The sequence below is a fragment of the Stegodyphus dumicola genome, chromosome 10 (assembly GCF_044657685.1).
Source record: "Stegodyphus dumicola isolate Sdum_Otavi_A_Nest chromosome 10, ASM4465768v1".
Lineage (NCBI taxonomy): Eukaryota > Metazoa > Arthropoda > Arachnida > Araneae > Eresidae > Stegodyphus > Stegodyphus dumicola.
In genome coordinates, this window is record NC_140777.1 from 159,279,180 (window position 1) to 159,300,124 (window position 20,945).

General features: G+C 34.6%; 1 protein-coding gene across 6 annotated transcripts in view; it reads left to right on the plus strand.

Annotated features, from left to right (window-relative positions):
• SPoCk (secretory pathway calcium atpase) overlaps positions 1-20,945 on the plus strand; it is a 253,313-nt gene that overhangs the window by 190,662 nt on the left and 41,706 nt on the right. For 5 of the 6 annotated variants that reach the window (XR_015043598.1, XM_085825757.1, XM_085825758.1 and 2 more), the window contains 3 exons: positions 1,148-1,301; positions 6,644-6,814; positions 19,033-19,181. Coding sequence is in view for 5 of the 6 variants with exons in the window: in XM_085825757.1 (XP_085681883.1) it covers positions 1,148-1,301; positions 6,644-6,814; positions 19,033-19,181 (474 nt within the window). In the remaining variant the exon portion in view is untranslated. The remainder of the gene's footprint in view (positions 1-1,147; positions 1,302-6,643; positions 6,815-19,032; positions 19,182-20,945) is intronic. The other variant, XM_085825761.1, reaches the window with a different exon arrangement.

The window sequence follows — 20,945 nt, forward strand, 5'->3', positions numbered from 1 at the left end:
CAGACAAGCATTAGAAATAAAATAACGTGAGATACAAGGGCGCCCGTGTGAGACACGGGCATGTGCAAATTTGCCGGAAACTTTCGCCCGTGTGAGACACGGGCAAATGCGTTAAGGGGTTAAAAGTGAGTCTCATAAATTTAAATATATTTTCTTACACTGAAAAGAAATTTTTTGAGTGCAGTGTTCTGATTGCCATGCATGTTGCTGCTAATGATATATATCTGTGTGTACTGTGTAATTTTGCCACAGAAAAAATTTATTACTTTATCAGTAGCCCTAAAATGAAGGAAACTAGTACTAATAGTTGCATTAATCTTCCAAAAATGAAGGGGAAGTTAGCTAACTTTGCATTAAAAGCTGAACCAAAATGGTCTAACTTCTGTATCAGATAAGAGAAAGCAAGGCAATTAATCTCTGCAGTATCTCCGAAAGTGGATTCTGTGTGTGTGAAAGAATATGATAAAATTACAGCACAACTCCCAGTTACTGCTGCTAAGATACAGTGTTTCTAATTTGAGAGTGACTAAAGATTTTGATAACCATGAAGAATGTGTTATATTTTGTTCTTCAATTTAATTTTATAATAATTGTTCAACCATGTTTGATTTCATCCACAGTATAATCTTTTCATGGCTGTTGGCTTTGAAAGTAAGTGGTATTTCTAAGAATGTAATCGAATAACTATATTAAATACTTTTAATAGACATTTTCTCTTAAGGTGAGTGGTTCTCAATATTGTTTGCCCCATGTACTCCTTTTACCATTGCTAGATATTATTCCCCCCCCTTTCCAAAACTGAAAAATTGCATGTACATTCATTTAAATTTCAATTATTTAATAATGTAGTTTATAAATTAAACAAGGAAAAGTACAGAAAGTATTGATAATTTCCAAAACTTAATATAAAAGTAATTTTTTATATTCATAAACTGAAATTAAATACTTTAGAACCCTTGTCATAAAATAGTGAACAGTATTTCTAAGAGCATAATTTAATGACTGTATTGAATATCTCTAATAAAATTGTCTGATGTCTTGAGTGGTTGTCTTAGCGAGGTTTTTAACTGTATAAGCAAAATTAAGGTGGTAGTTTCGTAGTTCTGTACTTTTTTTTAATAAAATTGGTATTTTATATTTGTTATAGGGTACAGAAAAGTACTTTGTTAAAGGAGCATTGGAAATAGTTTTACCAAAATGTACAAAATATAGTTACCATGGATCACCTGTATTGTTGTCAAAAGAAACTTCTGCACAGTTCATGAAAGAAGCACACTACATGGGACGAAAAGGATTAAGAGGTATTTTAGAGAACTTTAAAGTGTAGCATAATCAAAATGTCATAATCAAAATTTGAATATATATATATTAATTATTTTGTATTACATGTATTAAATGTGATAATTCTTTCTCTTTTTTGGGGGAGGGGGGATCATGCAGTGCTACAGTACATGAGCTGGATTTTTATATTAAAATTAGTATAGCAGGCTTCATAAATATATTCTTTTTCAGTATATGTGTCAAATTTAGGAAGAAGTAAAAAACAAATTCATATAGCTTTCTTTCTCATTATTTTAAGAGCATTAAACATATATTCTGTTTTGAGTAATGGTATCCACAGCTAATTCATCATATATACATAGAACTAAATTAAATAAGAAAATAATGCAAATTTTTACCTCTTCATTTTTAAGCATTTATGTTAGAATTTTTGTAAATTGACTTGGATCATGCTGCATTCCATTCCCCCTTTAAGTTTTTATCTATTTTTTCCATTGTATTTAACAAGCCTCTTGCAATATAATGTTATTAAAAAAATTGTTCCTACTGAAGAAAAATGGTTTTAAAAATTTTGTTAACCTCTCCCAGGGGATTTGAATATGTCTCACACTTTCACTACTTTAAATGTGTCTGAAGAAATTTCAGTAAATTATTAAGATTTAAAATTTACTCTTTGTTGGAAGTGTAAGACCCTGCTGATTTGTTTTTATGCTCCTTCCTATAAAATTAGCTGTCTGAATGGTCCTAATATATAATGAATTTATCCCTATAGTTCAATTGAAAAGGTTAAATAAAGCTGCATTTTAATGCACTTCCTTTATGTAATCAAAATAATAGAGGCAGCTGGTTAATATTATGTTAATCTTTCTTTAACAGATAAACAGGCTTTATATGATATTGCCACAAAAAGTATCTGCAACATCTTTTCCAAGATTTCCTGCTGTTTCACATTATACATTGAAAACAGATTTGTGAATCTGGTGCTTTACTTTAGCAGCATCTATGAGGGATCTTCTCTAAAGCTTAAGTCTTCAGAGGCTTCTAGGACTCACAGATGTATTCCCTGAGCTGGACTTGGATATTTTTGCTTTGTAGTTCTGAGCATAAACCTTGCTTTGTCAGGACGCATGAATGCCATGAAAAGATGCATGTAATCAGTCAGCATATTCTGATGACAGGAGTATGATCTCACCAGTCCAATGATGAGCTCTTGAGTTGGACCAAAACTTAGTTTCCTCCACTATTCCAGGTCCCTAGTTACCTCAGACAAAATAATCTGTAGAAAAATGAATAAATGACATTTTGTGGCATTTGTATCCTATCATTAATCATATGTTAAGGGAAAAAAGGAGGTGAATTCATCTGATTACACAACTTAAAATTATTCTGCAGAAGTCTAATTTGGATGTTTTTGACATTAAGCCATGTTTAGTATCGTATAAGTGTGCTATACAAGTAGATGTCAGCCCTTGTAGCTTAGGATTTGGGGCATGATTCCTATTTTCTGCTTGCTTGTGGTATAGGATAAATAAATCATTCCGCTCTGCAAATAGCAGATTCATCTGCTTTATGCTAATAAGCGTTAGGATTACTACTTCCCTCATTTTTGTATTTTTCTGTGCACTTGGAAAGTCCAAATATTTTCCCATTTTAATTTATAGTTATGTTGCACTCTTTTGAAATAGAAACTTGTAGTCTGTTGGAAGAATACTGTCATCACTGTTTCTGTAACCTTTCTATTGTTGATTGCTCAACTCGCAGTGTTTTTAATATGAATGTTCGTTAAGGTTAGTAAAATAACTTGAAATTTCATATATTTGAAGATTTGAGTGTTGTAAAATATTTGTTTTTCTGTTAAAACAGAATTTTTTGGTTTGTGGTTTTTAACCAAAAAATTGTGTTTTAGCACAAAAAAATATAGTAGTATGTATTGTTACTTATACAGTCAAAAGTCTTTAATCCGGACTCTTCGGGACTTTAGCAATTCCAGATTATCGGTTTTTCCAGATTATAGATCATCAGTTTAAATCTGGTACGATGGCATGCAGAAATTATAAAATTAAAAATATGAAACAAAGAGCAATTATGATCTAAAGGGTATCAAAATTTACACACAAAAAAAGTTTTATACAGTAGAAGTCCGATAATCCGGCACGTTCGGGACCGGCTCGGTGCCGGACTACCGAAAATTCTGGTCTATCGGGCGGTAATTATAAGAACAATTAGGTTAATAATTAAACTAAAAATACAGTATGCAAATACATACAACAAAGTTTATTTTACATTTCATATAATGTATGTACACGTACTGTAAAACATATTTCACTTAGATTTAAAAAAGTCACGAATGTCTTTTTGTTTTCTTGACTTTTGGCGTTTAGTATAAAATTTATTTCTAATGATATGGAAATCAATTATTTCTGAAGCACTGTAGCTAGTACTAGCCTCGGCAAAACTTATTTAGTGGTTCTGCAGCTTCTGCCCAGCTGATTTTTTCCTTTTCTTCCGTTTCGGCATCTGAGTCATTTTCTTCAAGATTTTGAGTAGGCTGAGGGTTTACTACAATGTTGATAATGTCCTCATCGGTTAGTTCTTGTTCAACAGGCTCATTCTCGTCGATTAAAAGCCACTCCTCTACCTCATCTTCAGGCAGGTTTGTCAAGGGATTGTCAGTACTTCTAACGACATCCAAAACTTTGGTCAGAGCGTCTTGATTGTTTTCTTCCTCGTCAGTCTGTAGAGTTAGGTCAGATGCAGGTTTTGCAGCTGGCCAAAGTTTTCTCCAGCATTTTTGGAGTGTTGTATTTTTTACCTGGTTCCAAGACTGTGCAATAGCATAGACGGCATCTTTTACTGTAAACTTTTTTTGAAAATGAGTCTCACAGTCGGCATTTAACAGGCCTTGAATAAAAGACATTCTATAAAAGCATTTAAAATTTTGAATAACCCCTTGGTCCATGGGTTGAATCAAAGATGTTACGTTAGGTGGGAGCAGAGTAGCAACAATATTTCCAGAAACTAACTCATCTACTGGCGGATGGGCTTTGCAATTGTCCAAAAGAAGGATGGCTTTATCTTCTGGTAGACCAAGGCTTTTGAAGGATTCCTTGACCTCAGGCACAAAGTGGTGAAAAAACCAGTCTTTAAAGAGGGCGGCAGTTATCCACGCATTTGATTGAGCATCGTATTGGACAGGCAAGTGTGTAACATTCTTAAAAGCCCTGGGTTTTGCAGATTTACCTATCACAAAAGGGGTCACTCGGTGGTTTCCAGACGCATTAGCACATAGCAAAACGGTTAATCTGTCTTTGTTTTTTTTAAAACCCTTGGCTGCTTTTTCTCCTTCCCCAGCTAGTGTAGATGTTGGTAAACATCGCCACAATAGCCTTGTTTCATCAGCATTGTAAATCTGTTCAGGTGTTAAATCATTATCAGCCACGATTTTCTCAAACTCGTCTTTGTATTTTTCTGCAGAGTTTTGGTTTGCTGAAAGGGTTTCTCCAGTTACATCAAGTCTTCGAATTCCATGCCGAAACTTAAAGTTTCTGAGCCAACCATCAGAATAATTACATTCACTTTCAGCAACTCCTAAATCTTGGCCGAATTTCTTTGCCTTTTCAACAATCATTGGCTTTGTTACCGGCTTTCCTTCAGAACGTACTGTACTAAACCATTTGAACAATACACTATCTAGCTGTTCCAGTTTTGGTTTTTTTAATGTTTGTCTAGAAGCCAATTTTTCAGTTGTTACCGATTGAGAAGCAAACTTCATTAGTTCATCTTTTTGTTTTTTAATGTCATAAATAGTTGATGAGCCAATATTAAACTCATTCATTAAAACATTTCTATTATCGCCTTTTTCTAGCCGTTTGATGATTTCTAGTTTCTGATTGAGAGTCAGTGTTACGTGTTTTCGTTTTTCTCCTTTTGAACTCGAAGGCTTAGGTTTTGAAAACATGGTCACTGTACAGTTAGAACGAAAATCACTTTTTTTATAAACAGTTTCAAAAGTTACGTTTACTGCGATGTGAAAAGACACAAAACAACGCACAAAAAAATGGCGAAGATGCTTCGTGATTGATTAACGGAGCTGCACTGCACCTGAATTTGTTGTGACAGCTGAGACTAGCCGGCCGCTAATTGTTTCCGAACAATACCGAGCGCTTCCGGATGATCTCGAACTACCCCGAAAACTTCCGAATAGCTCTCGAGCGATTTTATTTGCTTTAAAGACACACTTTTGGAGAAAACCAAAATTTTTTCAATTTTCCGGAGCGATGCCGGACTATCGAGCATTCCGGACTGTTGGATGCCGGACTAATGGACTTCTACTGTATTTATTTGTTTACTTTATTAAGACATTTCTTTCAACGCGTGCATGCGTAAAGCATACATTGCGCATAGTTGAAATTAGAAAATTGCAACTAGAAAACTATTTGATGTGTATTCATGATCTTTATAATGACGAGGAATTTGATTTAAATCATATCAAAGATGGAGTACATTGAGATAAAATACTACATTTAATAAGGAATTATAAGCCGAATAAAATAAAAACATCTGTCCTGAAGATAAGGATAGTGCTTACAGATCAACTTCCAGTTCATTGTGCGACGCGACGTTTCCCCACCCTTTTGCAGAGCAGTGTGAAGTTGATAAACATATTTCGGAATGATTAGAGAATCAAAGGATATGCCTTTATCCATTTTTTGCAGCAATTCCAGTTTTTTTGTTTGATGGACATCGAAACATGCTTTCTCTTTGTAGATCCTTTGGTAGCTCCAGAATCAGAAATTCTTTTTGACATAATCGAAAGTTCAAGCTTTCTTTTATTAAATTGCTCTAACAGTCTGCAAAAAATAATAAGCTGGATCCAATTAAAAGATTAAGGAACAACGCAATTTGCAACATTAACTGAAATAGATAATTAGATAAATTTAGCTTAGTTTATACCATCCGTTATACATTAAATGCACATGCGTAAGCGTATTATGCACATGTGTAAAGGTATTATGCGCATGCGTTAACGCATGCGCAGAAAGTTTGTAGCTTTGAGGTCCGGGTTATGGACGTCCGGATTAAAGACTTTTGACTGTAGTATTCGTCTGAGTGATCTTTTGTTATTGTTCGATAATTCTGAAATTCCTTATTTAGCTTGGATTTGAAGAAGAAAATAAAATATATTTCCTTAAACAAGAATTAGCAACATTTAACTTATTATTTCATCTATAATGTATTCAGATTTTATCTTTTCAATTCTTATGTTCTATTTATTGCCATTCTATTTTAAATTTAATTATAATTTTACATAATTTCAATTTTTATTATAATTTCAAGATTTATTAAATTAAATATATTTTAGTGCTTGCTTTTGCTTCTGGCTGTTCTCTGGATGATCTTATGTATCTGGGTATGGTTGGTATTCTTGATCCTCCTCGGTCCGGTGTAGCTGAAGCTATTCAGACTTTAAGTGGAAGTGGTGTTTCTGTGAAAATGCTTACTGGGGATTCAGAAGATACTGCTTGTGCTATTGGTAAGTGATAATTTATAATGCAGTCTAACATCTAATCAGAATGTCCATAATCCGGACCTCAAAGCTGCAAACTTTCTGCACATGCTTAAATGCATAATGCGTAATACCTTTATGCATGCACATAATACATTTACACATGCACGTTTAATGTATAACGGACAGTATAAGCTAAGCTAAAATTATCTAATTATCTATTTCAGTTAATGTTGCAGATTGCATTGTTCCTTAATCTTCTAATTGGATCCGGATTATTATTTTTTTAAGACTGTTAGAGCAATTTTATAAAAGTAAGCTTGAACTTTCGATTATGTCAAAAAGAATTTCTGATTCTGGAGCTGTCAAAGGATCTACAAAGCGAAAGGATGTTTTGATGTCCATCAAACAAAAAATGGAATTGCTGCCAAAAAAAAATGGATAAAGCATATCCTTTGTTTCTCTAACCATTTCGAAATCTGTTTATCAATTTCATGCTGCTCTGCGGGGAAGGGGGACGTCGCGGCACGCAATGAACTGGAAGTTGATCTTTCAGTACTATCCTTATCTTCGAGGCAGATGTTTCCATTTTATTCGGCTTATAATTCCTTACTAAATGTAGTATTTCATCTTGATGTACTCCGTCTTTGGTATGATTTAAATCAAATTTTTTGTCATTATAAATATCACGAATACACATCAAATACAAGTACTTTTCTGGTTGCAATTTTCTAATTTTTGTTGGAAAATATAGCTTATTTTAAACCTTTTACTGCATCATCTCTCCTCCTTGAAATGTTTATTTAGTTTAGTTCTTATTTTAATGTAATATAGTAGTTACTTCTACTTCTTTTTCTTGCTGCCACTGTTTGCATTGAGAACGGACTGTTTCAACCTAATAGAGATGCAAAAACGAAACGTGACGTTACGTCACCTGAAAAGCCGATTCGTACCGATAGCTGATTGGTTGCCGTGAGATGACGTCATTCCTACTTCTGCTATAAGTATCTTGCGTCGCTCTGGCTCAACCCTTCTAGTTCCTGCTTTCCTGGCACTTGAGTGAGCGGTTTCCAGCCCTTTCAGAAGGATGCATGCAGTCTGGTGATTAAAGTTCCTTGGTTCTCGTTTGGGGGGGGGCTGTTCCTGAATAAAGTTCCTTGGTGCCTGTCCGCGGGATGATTGTTTCGGAATGAGTTCCTTGGTTTACATCCATAAGATGATTGTTCCAGAATAAAGTTCCTTGGTTCCAGAGGCTACCATATGAGTGACTGCTGTCGGCAGCATCCATGTTCTTCAATGAAGGCGGCAATTAAAACACGTGAGCGGCGATTCCTCGTGCAGACGGAGTTAGGCCGGTTTTAAGTGCTTTCAAGAACTTGATTTAAATTTCAGTTGTTTTTCTTAGCCATTGATTATGGACTTATTGAATGTGTAGCCAGCTTCATTTTTAGGCCGCATAATTACTGTTTAGGACATTTTTGTTTGTATAGAATGCCAGTGTTTTGGAGACCAGGTAAAAATATTATTTGATGAATGATGGTTATATTATATTTTTCCTAAGACTCTGATATTGTTTAAATTTATTTTCTGTGTTTTTATTCTTTATTATATTGTTAATAAATTGCTTAAGTTCAAAATCTTTTATTGTCTTCAATGTCTGCACAACATATCTCAGGGAGCTTTTATTGCTACTACTGCTAAATGTTTAATTTCTTTAAACTTTAAACTTTGCTTTTGCATCATTTTGGTTATGGGCCACCAGCCCCTGAGTTATTTTTAGTGCAGACTTTTGAAGTTTAAAGTTAATTTAGGACTTAAGAGATTGGGGGGGGCGGTTTTTGTTAAAATTCAAATATGGCTACTGTTAGTGTCATGCATAATATTGCTAAACTTGAGGCATGTAATTACTTTACATGGTCCAAAGATATGAAGTTTGTCTTGAACGAAAAAAATGCATGGCTTTTGGTTAAAGGTATTGAAAAATGTCCTGATTTAAATGATGTTAAGGGTATTTATTACAAAAGAAATTATAGCCGACTATCAAAATAGAAGTCGATTGGCATTATCGTTAATTTATATGAATGTAAGCCCTGAATATAGAAACTTGATATGTGAAATTGATGACCCGGTAGTGGCATGGAATACGCTTGCCAAATACTTCCAGCCAGATTATCGGTCTAGACATATGTCCTTGTTTTCAGAGTTCTTAAATTGTAAAATTAAGCCAAATGAAAGTATTAGTTTCTTTTCTTCTAGATTAAAACGCTGATATTAATTAGGCTGTAAGAGACGTATATATATGTTTCCAGTTTCTTAGGTTCCTTACAGATAAATTTGATCAAGTAGTTCAGAATATTTTGAGGTGGCCAGATGAAAAGTTCATTTTTAAAAATGTTGAACTTGAAATACTAGCAGAAGAAACGCATCTTAACTTAAGAGAGATAGATAGGGAAAACTCCAATAAGACTATAGAAGTTCAAAGTACTCACTGTGAACCCAAATTTAAGCAGATTAAAGGGCTCAAGTGTTATAAATGTGGCCGTCCAGGTCATATTCAAAAATACTGTAGAATGAGAGGTAATTTTTCCAGATCACCTTCACTTGCTTCTTCTGTTTCCTCAGCTGTATCTAGTAGTAATAAAACATCTCCTAAGTGTAAGAATAAACCCAAGTTGAGTAAAGGTAAAAATAATTCCCATGCTCAGTCCCATTTTATAGCTCAAGCTAATGTTAACAATTTGGAAGAAAATGATGATAGTTGGATTTTTGATACGGCTGCATCTCATCATTTTTGTAAAAATCGTGAATTGTTTGATACTTTTTCTCCTGTGAAAAATGAGAATATGCTAGTAGCTATTGATGGGGTAACTTTTCCAATTCATGGGAAGGGTACTGTTAAAATGAAATTTGGGGATACGGTTATTTTGCTTAAAGATGTGTTATACTCACCTGAACTGAGACGAAATTTAATATCTGGACCTAGAGTAGATATCAATGGAGCAAGATTTTATGGTAAAAATGGGAAAATTAAAGTTACTGATGATGAAAATGAAACTTTGTACAAGGCTAAGTTGATAGGAAGTAACTATCATGTGTTCCTGAAAATAGTCAAAAAGGGGGGCAAATCTGTAAAATTTGAGGCATCCACAGTTCAGCATAATAATAGTGAATTATGGCATGGTCGGTTTGGTCATATAAATTATGATACTATTGTCAGGACTAGTAAGAGACATTCAGTTCGAGGTCTTCCTGTGTTAAAGCACTCACCTAATTTGTTTTGTGAACATTGCCAAATCAATAAGCAAAGATGAATCTCCTATAGACCCTTAGAAGGTATTCAAGTAAAGAGACCGCTTTAAAGGGTTTTTTCTGATGTATGGGGACCTATTAACATTCCAGGTAGGAATGGTGAACGTTATTTCGTTTCCTTTATTGACGAATATTCTCGTTATGTGGTAGTCTACGTCATTGTGGAGAAAAGTCAGGTGTTTGAAGTATTTGAAAGGCATATAGCACGTGCAAAAAGATCTTTGAACCTTAGGTTGAAATACTTTAGGACTGATAATGGGCGAGAATATGATAATGATCAATTCAGGTCATATTGTAATAAAAATGGTGTAAAGCACGAATTTACAGATGTCTACACTCCAGAACAGAATGGAGTTTGTGAGAGATTTAATCAGACAGCTCTCAATAATGTACGTGCAATCTTACACGATAGTGGAATGAGTTCCGAATTTTGGTCAGATGCAGTAATGTATTTTGCATATTCATTTAATAGAATTTGTCATAAGGGCCAAGATAGAACCCCATTCGAATTCTACACTAAGCGGAAACCATCAGTACGTCATCTTAAGGCATTTGGAACAATTGCCTATGTGGGAATTCCAAAGGCTAAAAGAAATTCTAAACTTGATCCAAAGGCAACGAAGGGCCGATTGATTGGGTACAGTGTACGAACAAAAGGGTACAAGATTTGGTTGGAAAATGAGCAAAAGGTAGTAGAAACCCTAAATGCTACTTTTAAAGAGTCAATTGGAATGCAGAAAAGTGGCAGTGGAGCTGTACTGGGCACCCTTCCTGATTTGGAATCTGAAGAAAGGGTAGAGTTCCAATCTAATGATACTCCAGTTGGCTATTTTCCTGAAATAGAGGAAAGAACCGATACCAATGCACCTTCTACAATTGGCACTGACACTCAATCTACATTGAGACAAGTAACTTGGCTTCGTAAACCTGTTCCAAGGCCAGACGGCACTCGTACGGATGTGTATTATTTTGAGAGGGGGTCTAATCAAAGACTACGATCACCAAATGATGTAGAAAGGTATTGCACTGAACATAATATTTAGTATGATCCTACCTTGTTTGATTTCAAGGGAAGCAATACTTATAGTGGTGAAATCGACCCAACTGGCACTCCTTCAATGTCATATACCGAGATAGCTGACTAGATGTTTCAATTCCAAACGCTTATAACCAGGCAATGAAATCCACAGAACAGCTTAAATGGATAGAGGCAATGGAAGAGGAAATGGCCAACATGCGAAAGCATAAGGTATGACATCTTGTTCCACTTCCTAAAGACAAGACTCCACTTGGTTGCAGGTGGATTTTCAACATTAAACGTGACGAATTTGGAAACATTGTTCATTTTAAAGCTCATTTAGTGGCTCAGGGTTATCGGCAAATTAAATACGATACCTATGATGAAACCTACTCTCCTGTAGTCAACTTTTCAGTAATAAGGCTCTTTTTCTCCCTTTTAGTTGCACACCTTGGATGGACAAATATACAATGCGACGTAAAAAGTGCCTATCTCTATGCTCCTTTATCAGAGGAAATTTACATGTCCCAACCTCAGGGTTTTGTGGAGCGAGATAAAAAAACTTACGTTTGTCGTTTAGATAGAGCCTTGTATGGTTTGCATCAGAGTGGGCGATTATGGTACTACGAGTTGGATAGAACACTATGTAACCTAGGGTTTATCAAGTTTGAGTGGTGCAATTGTGTCTATCGTTTTAAAGATTTTGTCATTCTGTTGGTTTATGTTGATGATATAGTTGTGTTTGGGAAAAGTGAAGTTCAGGCTAAAAGGATATTAAAAGTCCTGAGTTCACATTTCGATTTGAAAATTTTGGGTAAAACAAGAAAGCTTCTGGGTGTTGAATTTGAATATGAGAACAATAGTGTTTTAATTCATCAGCAGTTATATATAGAAGACATAGTTGATCAATTTAAGTCTTTTAAAATACAAATTACTTCCCTTCCAATAGTTAAAGGTGTGAAATACTCAAAGTCTCAAAGTCCCAGTACACAAGAAGAAACGACTGAAATGATGAATTATCCTTATAGAAATGTTTTGGGATGTCTCTCGTTTCTTTGCAATCGTACTCGTCCGGATATACCTTATGCTGTTAATATATTTTCTCAGTTCCAAAGCAATCCTGGTAAGTTTCACTGGGAAGGATTACTTAAACTTTTAGGGTACGTTTCCAATAACAGACAGCACAAACTTAAACTGGTATGCAAGGAACTGAAGCTCAATATATATTCAGATTCGGATTTTGCTTCAAGCAGAGATGATATGGTGTCTATTGGTGGACAAATAGCTTTGTTGGGAGAATCACCTGTATCTTGGCGTACATTTAAAGAAAGGGGAGTGAGTTCGTCTACTATGGAGGCTGAATTTATCTCCATGACTGAATCAGCAAAAGAATTAGTTTGGTTTAAAAACATTTTGGATGAATGCATTCAGTTTAAAATTGCAAGTAACTATGTTTCGAGGCCAATATTATTTGCTGATAACATGGCTGCTATATATTTTACAAAATCACCCATTGAAAACTCGAGGACAAAACATATAGATGTGAAACTATTTTTCATTCGTGATCTATTGAACAGGGAAATTTTTGATTTAAAATATGTTCCAAGTAAAGATAATCTGGCTGATCCCATGACAAAACCACTGAATAAGCATAATCTGATAAGATTTTGTGGAACAATTTTCATATGAAATTTGTTTTTGTGTGTATTTAAATTAAGAGTTTTGTTTATTTGAAACTAATGTTATAAGTCATATTATGATGGATATTAGGTAAATGTAAAATTGTATAGTGTAGAATGTTGTATGAGTGACCAGAAACCCTGGGTAAATGTATTGAGTGTATGATCATACATATGTCTTTGTATTGTTTTGTAACATGTTGGACTTTCTTGCTACAGTAAAATTTTTGAATAATGGGATAAGATGTTCCCAAAGGAAAATATTTTTCTTAAAAATTTCTGAATGAAATTGTGATATTTATTTATTCTTGTTTTGAATTTTGTAAGGATACTGGCATTCAGTTTTTATTTTAGGTCGGAGATGATGATGTGGGGGGCAATTGTTGGAAAATATAGCTTATTTTAAACCTTTTACTGCATCATCTCTCCTCCTTGAAATGTTTATTTAATTTAGTTCTTATTTTAATGTAATATAGTAGTTACTGTTTCAACCTAATTGAGATGCAAAAACGAAACGTGACATTACGTCACCTGAAAAGCCGATTCGTGCCGATAGCTGATTGGTTGCCGTGAGATGACGTCATTCCTACTTCTGCTATAAGTATCTCGCGTCGCTCTGGCTCAACCCTTCTCTGCCCGCCTATGCAAACACAAATCTCACATTCCGTCCTTAGCTACGGATGCAGTGGTGGCTCACACAGACGCTGAGAAATCCGAACTAATTGCGGATTCTTTTCAAACACAATTTACACCACATAATGAAGGAATTTTTGCAAACAACGCAAGTTCTTTCCCACAAGATGTTGAACGCTTCCTTTCCTCTCCTTTTGCAAGAGAAATACAGTACACTTCCATGAGCGAGGTAGATGAATACATTACCAAGCTCAAACCCAAAAAAGCCCCTGGTATGGACTCTATTTCTAATCATATGATTAAAAATTTACCCACCAGTTATCTATTTTTCTTAGTAATGTTTATAAATTTTATGATACAGCATTGCTATTTTCCTTAAAGCTCGAAACGAGCACTCATTGTGCCTATTCCAAAACCAGGCCAAAGCCTTTCAAATCCTCAAAATTATAGACCTATCAGCCTCCTATCATCATTATCAAAGATATACGAATTTGTGTTACTTAAACGCCTGAATGATTTTCTCCGAAATCACAACAATCTAATTGATGAACAATTTGGATTTCGAGCAAAACGCTGCACTACGCACCAGCTGCTGAGGACAGTGGAGTTCATTCACAAAGGGTTTCGTAACAGTATGCTTACTGGCGCTTTATTTCTTGATATAGCCAAAGTATTCGATAGGACTTGGCATATAGGAATCATTATCAAGCTCATACGACTTGACGTTTCGGCCCATTTAATTCATATAATTAACTCGTACCTCACTAATAAATCTTTTTCTGTACGAGTTAATTCTTTCATTTCGGCACCCCATCCTATACTAAGCGGCGTCCCCCAAGGGTCACTTTTAGGCCCAATTTTGTTCAACATTTTCATAAATGACATACCAAAATCACCTAGTATCACTCTTGCACTTTATGCAGATGATACGGCCATCCTAGCTCAAAACAAACGCCTTGAAAACTTGGTTCACATCATTCAGAGATATCTCTCCAGCCTTGAGCACTGGCTCATCACTTGGAAAATTAAAATTAATGTTGCTAAATGTGCTGCTATGATCTTCAAACGTAGCCCCCTCCCGTACCCTTCCATTAATTTAAAGTTTTTCGACGACTATGTTCCCTGGTCAAATTCTTACAAGTACCTAGGAGTTGTACTTGATTCAAAATTACGCTGGCACCTTCACATTGAAAATGTTCTCAATAAAGCAAAAGGTGCTAGAGCCCAACTTTACCCTCTCTTAGCTCGAAAGAGCCATCTGTCAATTAAAAACAAAATTCTTCTCTATACATCAATTATAAGACCTGTCTTTATGTATGCATGTACAATCTGGGGTACTGCTGCAAAAACTCATGTGAAAAAACTTCAATCTTTTCAAAGTAAGACCTTACGTATGGCCCTTAATGCAGCCTGGTACGTCCGTACAGATGTGATTCATTCGGACCTTAACATTAAACCTGTTGATTACTATATTAAAAAACTTAGTCAAAATTTATTCCTCAAAATTGAACAGATTGATAACCGAGCACTCCAGCAGATTCCAGCATATGATCCTGCTATTCACAGGTCACAGAAGAGACCGAGAGCCGTGATTGGCCGAGAGTTCGGCATCTACCCTCCATCCAAAAGGGCAAGACACGCCCTCTCAACTTCTATTCCAGCTCCCACGCCATGAGGGAAGGACGTCTCTTCAACGAGCTGCCATATAATTGCTTATAACATCATCAGCACCAGCAATCAAGATCTTCAAGCAAAGTTATCAATCTGTTTACTTAAGAATCACATCTCCCGCTGATTCTAAATCTGCCAAAGAATATTTTCACCGCGTTCCCATTTTATTATTTGCACTATCCAACACAAGCCACATGCCAATGAGCCTATTAATCGTAAACTCTTTCCTATCCGCTTTTTGCTTTAGTGTTTGTATCGTGTATTAAAAAAATTATAAAAACCAAAAAAAGTATAAAATATAAAAGTACAAAAAAAATTATAAAAACCTACAAACTTATAAAAAAATTATGATATTTAAGTTTTTATTTTCTAATCCCTATCCCTAAACTTTCTTGAGCATGTGGCTCCCTCTATTGAGCATCAAGTAATACACTTATGCAAAATTTTTCCTATTTCTGCTCACTATTAGTAATTCTGATGTGGAGGTACATGGTTTTGAACCATAGGCACTCCGAAACTTGCAAATCATTGGCATTGGCTCAACCCTTCTAGTTTCTGCTTTCCTGGCACTTGAATGAGCGGTTTCCAGCCCCTTCAGAAGGATGCATGCAGTCCGGTGATTAAAATTCCTTGGTTCCGTTTTGCGGGATGGCTGTTCCTGAATAAAGTTCCTTGGTGCCTGTCCGCGGGATGGTTGTTCCGGAATGGGGTTCCTTGATGGTTCTCCCGGAATGGGGTTCATGTCCACAAGATTATTGTTCCGGAATAAATTCCTTGGTTCCAGAGGCTACCATGTGAGTGACTGCCGTGGACGGCATCCATGTTCTTCAATAAAGGCGGCAATTAAAATATGTGAGCGGCGATTCCTTGTGCAAACGGAGTTAGGCCGGTTTTAAGTGTTCTCAAAAACTTGATTTAAATTTCAGGTGTTTTTCTTGGCCATTGATTATGGACTTATTGAATGTGTAGCCAGCTTCATTTTTAGGCCGCATAATTACTGTTTAGGACATTTTTGTTTGTATAGAATGCCAGTGTTTTGGAGACCAGGTAAAAATATTATTTGATGAATGATGGTTATATTATATTTTTCCTAAGACTCTGATATTGTTTAAATTTATTTTCTGTGTTTTTATTCTTTATTATATTGTTAATAAATTGGTTAAGTTCAAAATCTTTTATTGTCTTCAATGTCTGCACAACATATCTCAGGGAGCTTTTATTGCTACTACTGCTAAATGTTTAATTTCTTTAAACTTTAAACTTTGCTTTAGCATCAATTTTGACTATGCGCAATGTATGCTTTACGCATGCACGCGTTGAAAGAAATGTTTAATAAAGTAAACAAATAGATATTAAGCATTTTTTTGTAAATTTTGATACCCTTTAGATCATAATTTCTCTTTATTTCATAAATTAAGGTTTCATATTTTTAATTTTATAATTTCTGAATGCCATCTTACCAGATTTAAACTGGTGATCTATAATCCGGAAAAACCGTTGGTTGATCTTTGGATTATGGTAACTTGGCGATTTTTTGGCGAAACTTTGGCGACCAACTCTGCTACAGCAACCCCCTATTTTTTTTCCGCCGCCATTTTGTCTTCACGAAGTAAAGACATGTTTCTTTTCTTTTTATTTACTCAACACTTTTTCCAACAATCTGCTAGCCGAATTACACTTATGCTAGAAATTTTATGGAAATTATGCTTAATCATGACAAATGTTAACTGCAAAATTGGGAAAAAGTGCAGAATCGCAAACTCCTTGTCGCGTTTTTAAAAATCGCACATACACAGTAACCATGTACACGTCGACTTATTTTTACTTTAAGAAAAATCCCAGAATTGCAAAAAAATGGCATTGCGCACACTCTTGACTTTATCCATCTACACTGCTATTTTCTCATAAATTACAAAAATTTTCACAAAAATGCAGGAAAATTTTGTGAATCTTTAAACTCGGTAAAAAGCACATATATGAAATTACCTGATCACGAAAAAGTATATACCCTATCCAAGGATGAACATTTCCACATATAAAATAAATAAAATATCCAAAAACTTTTACCTCTAAATTATCTATTATAAACATCACCAACGAATTCAAAACGAAACATTAAAAATGGTTACAAATACTTAGTGTCAAATATTTAATTATTTCCATGCACGTTTACTTCCACTCAAACGTATACCAAATTGCTACAAACATATAATTAACAAAATAACTATCATTTAATTAAAATATAACTAAACCATGTACACGTCGACTTATTTTTACTTAAAAAAACATCCCAGAATTGCACAAAAATGGCATTGCGCACACTCTTCACTATATCCATGTACACTGCTTTTTTCTCATAAATTAGAACAATTTCACGAAAATGCATGAAAATTTTGTGAATGTTTAAATTAAAATGGTAAAAAGGACATATGTAAAATTACCTGATTGCGAAAAAGCATATACCCTTTCCAAGGATGGACATTTGCACGTATAAAATAAATAAAATATCCAAAAACTTTTACCTCTAAATTATCTATTATAAATGTCACCAACGAATTTATAACAAAACATTAAAAATGATTACAAATATTTAGTGTCAAATACTTAAATTCTTTCCATGCACATTTACTTCTACTCAAACGTATTCCAAAATACTACAAACATATAACTCTCAAAATCACGATCATTAAATTAAAATATAATTAAATTAAAATACACTACTTAAAATATAAATAAGCACATACATTAATTAATAAAAATTAGCTTACAATCCTAATTACTTTAAACTAAATCATTGCTAATAACAATTTTCCAATAATACCATATTAATTTATTTACTCCTTACATTTAGAACAATGCATAAAAATAATATCCTCAAATAATTAAAAATACTAACTTACCTAATCTTCTACAGAATCTTGAGTGCATGGCAGGTCACAAAATGTCCATTTTCACCAGGTTTCTTGCACCGCCATTCAAACTATCTGTAATATCCTTCCTTTCACACAATCTCATTTCATTCCCACATATTGGACATTCATACTTATCCGCAATTAAGCAATTCTTTTCAATTACACATAAACATAATAAAAATTTCAGATTTATTTTATATACGGCCATGGGATCCAAATATTAAACAACACTGTTTCACACAACATAGAATGAAACTACTGCTATAAAGTACAGCAGTTATTTTTACAAATATACCCCCTTTTCCGATTAAAGAACAGTGATTCGTCCATTAATGTCTCATGACCTCTCATTTCCCTCGCACAAAATAATGCGTAATCGGAACTGAGTGCTTCTCACGTTATTCCCTAAGTCCTAAGTAGTAACCTTTATCGCCATCAAAATGTCGCCAAACTACCTGTTACCATATTCCAAAGATCAGCCAAACCGTTAATCCGGAAGTCCCGACGAGTCCGGATTAAAGACTTTTGACTGTATATATATTATTTGGATCCTCATCATGTTCAGTCTAATTTTTATGTACTTTTATAGACACATTTCAAAATCGATATATGTTTTAACATATTTAATTATGAAAGCAGAACATAAATAAAAACAGTTTTGTAAAGCATCGTTTTTAAATTTGTACAAAAATTTCACACATTTCAAATAAACTGCCATTCAAGTAACTCTGCTTTTTCCTAGGAACTTGAATAATGGCATAAATAAAATAAAATACCTCTAATGGTCAGTCAGAACCACCACTACTCAGTTCCATTTATTTCTGCTAATAATGGATTTTAGATATAAAACTGTGTGTGTGTTTTAGTTTATAATTGACTACATAATTTATATGTTGATCTGTGAATGTATTAAATATGCTATAAAATAAAATTATTACATGATCTTTGTTTTAATTTTTAACCACAGAGTAGTGTGAATTTTTTGGCACGTGCTTTAAAAGTTCTTTTTCTTTGCTTTCCAAGCTTCAAGGCTGGGGTTGTATGCTGTAGGAAGTGTTTCTTTGTCTGGAGAGAAAATGGACTGCATGAGCGATGAAGAACTTTCCCATATTATAAATTCAGTCTCAGTTTTTTATCGGGTTGGACCTGGTCACAAGCTGAGGATTGTCAAGGTATATCTAGCTTTAAGTACTCATAAAAAACTTGTTGTTTTAAATGAATATTACTTTACAGGTAATGGTTACATTCATATCTTCACACTGAAATAATCGCATATTGACATCTACTACTTTAAGACAGACCGACATAAGCAATTATTATGGTTGATTAATTATAATATATTTTTTTAAAAGTTAATGATCTATACAAATGACTGATTGTCACAATATGTGATCCTGTAGTGAGTAAATAAATAAATGAGATACAAAAATATGCTAAAAGCTAATATTTTGATTTTGCTGGATGTTTACTTCAGTCCGTTATCAATAATGTATGATTTTGTACTTTTGATGATTAATGATTTTATGCATGGCTTTCTTGGAAATTTGTTTTGACATCTGAATTAAAATTTGATCTCTCAGATATGTGCATATATGTATGTGTGTGGGCATTAATCTGCCTGCTTGTAGGATAGTCTTAAAATGTTATGTAATAGAGCTATGCAATTTTTAACAACAGTCTAGAACTAGCAAATTTAACAATTTCAGAGTTGAATTTAACTCCTAGAAGACGGTGACAAAAAGTTGAGTTCATTTACTTGCATTTTTGGTATTGTTTAATCTATTAAATTTACTTAATCCTGTACTCCACTGTTACTAGAACTCTGCAGAATATTGATGGTTTGCCCCATGTTCTGTTCCCAGAATTATTGAGCTGGCTGCATGAAGTTTTCATTATTTTCCACATGGACTTTAACTAGGGTGTGTTTATAGTAAATCTGGGCTAAATTCAGTGAGAAAGCCTTCCATAGAAGCACCTTTTCCAGTAGGCAGGTGTTCCTATAATTTAATATGCAGTGTTTGGGACCAAAGTTTGTGCTGAGTAGAGAATTTAAACAAAAGGTAATTAAAAGACAAAATTACTTGTTCTATTCCAAATTGAATTCTCTTATTTTGTGAGATCTTGTCCTTTTAGCTATCACCCCACCAGCGGCCGAGCGGTAAAGTCGCTGAACACTGGTAGTTCGGTCCGAGGTTCAAATCCCGCGAACAGGCTGGCTGCATGGGTGTTTTCGTGGTTTTCTCCATGTGCAACGTGTATACGAGCCAGTTTCCCTTAAAAAGTCCTCCACGAAGGCATCCCTTCCCTGAGGCAGATAGCCCTAGCGTGCTATGCCATAATTAAATACACCAACACCAACCTTTTAGCTATCATGCAAAGAAACAATCTGCTACTAAGCCAGGTAATTTCTCGTACAAACATGAAGAAATAGCACATGAGGAAAAGGTTTCAATTGCCCTTTTAATTGTTTAAACTCTTAAACAAAAATGCACATTCTTTGTGCTCACAATAACACTGACTACTTGTGGTGAGAACTTGAGAATAAATTAACAATAATTTAAATGGCAAAAAGTAGTGCTGGACTGCTTAAAACTAACAGGCTGACTCAGCAACCTACACCAGTGATAGACCTTAAGTAAACGGCCAGAAGGCAAATCAGCAACTCAGGACGCCTATTCTATGATCACTAGATCTGTCTACAACTTAAGCGAACAATATTGACTCAAAGAAACCGGTATGGACAGCTATCAACAACTTATCGGAGAAAGCCATTCTGTGGTCCTCAGTTGGTGGGCGGGTGGGTCCATTTGACTTTACTGAAAGGGGACAAGACTTCAAGGAGCTTTAGACCAATCGCAGTACAGACGAGTGACGAAATTTATAGCGCGCGCTGGCTGAAGTTCTAGGAATATTCTCCCATTATTTCACTAACTCAC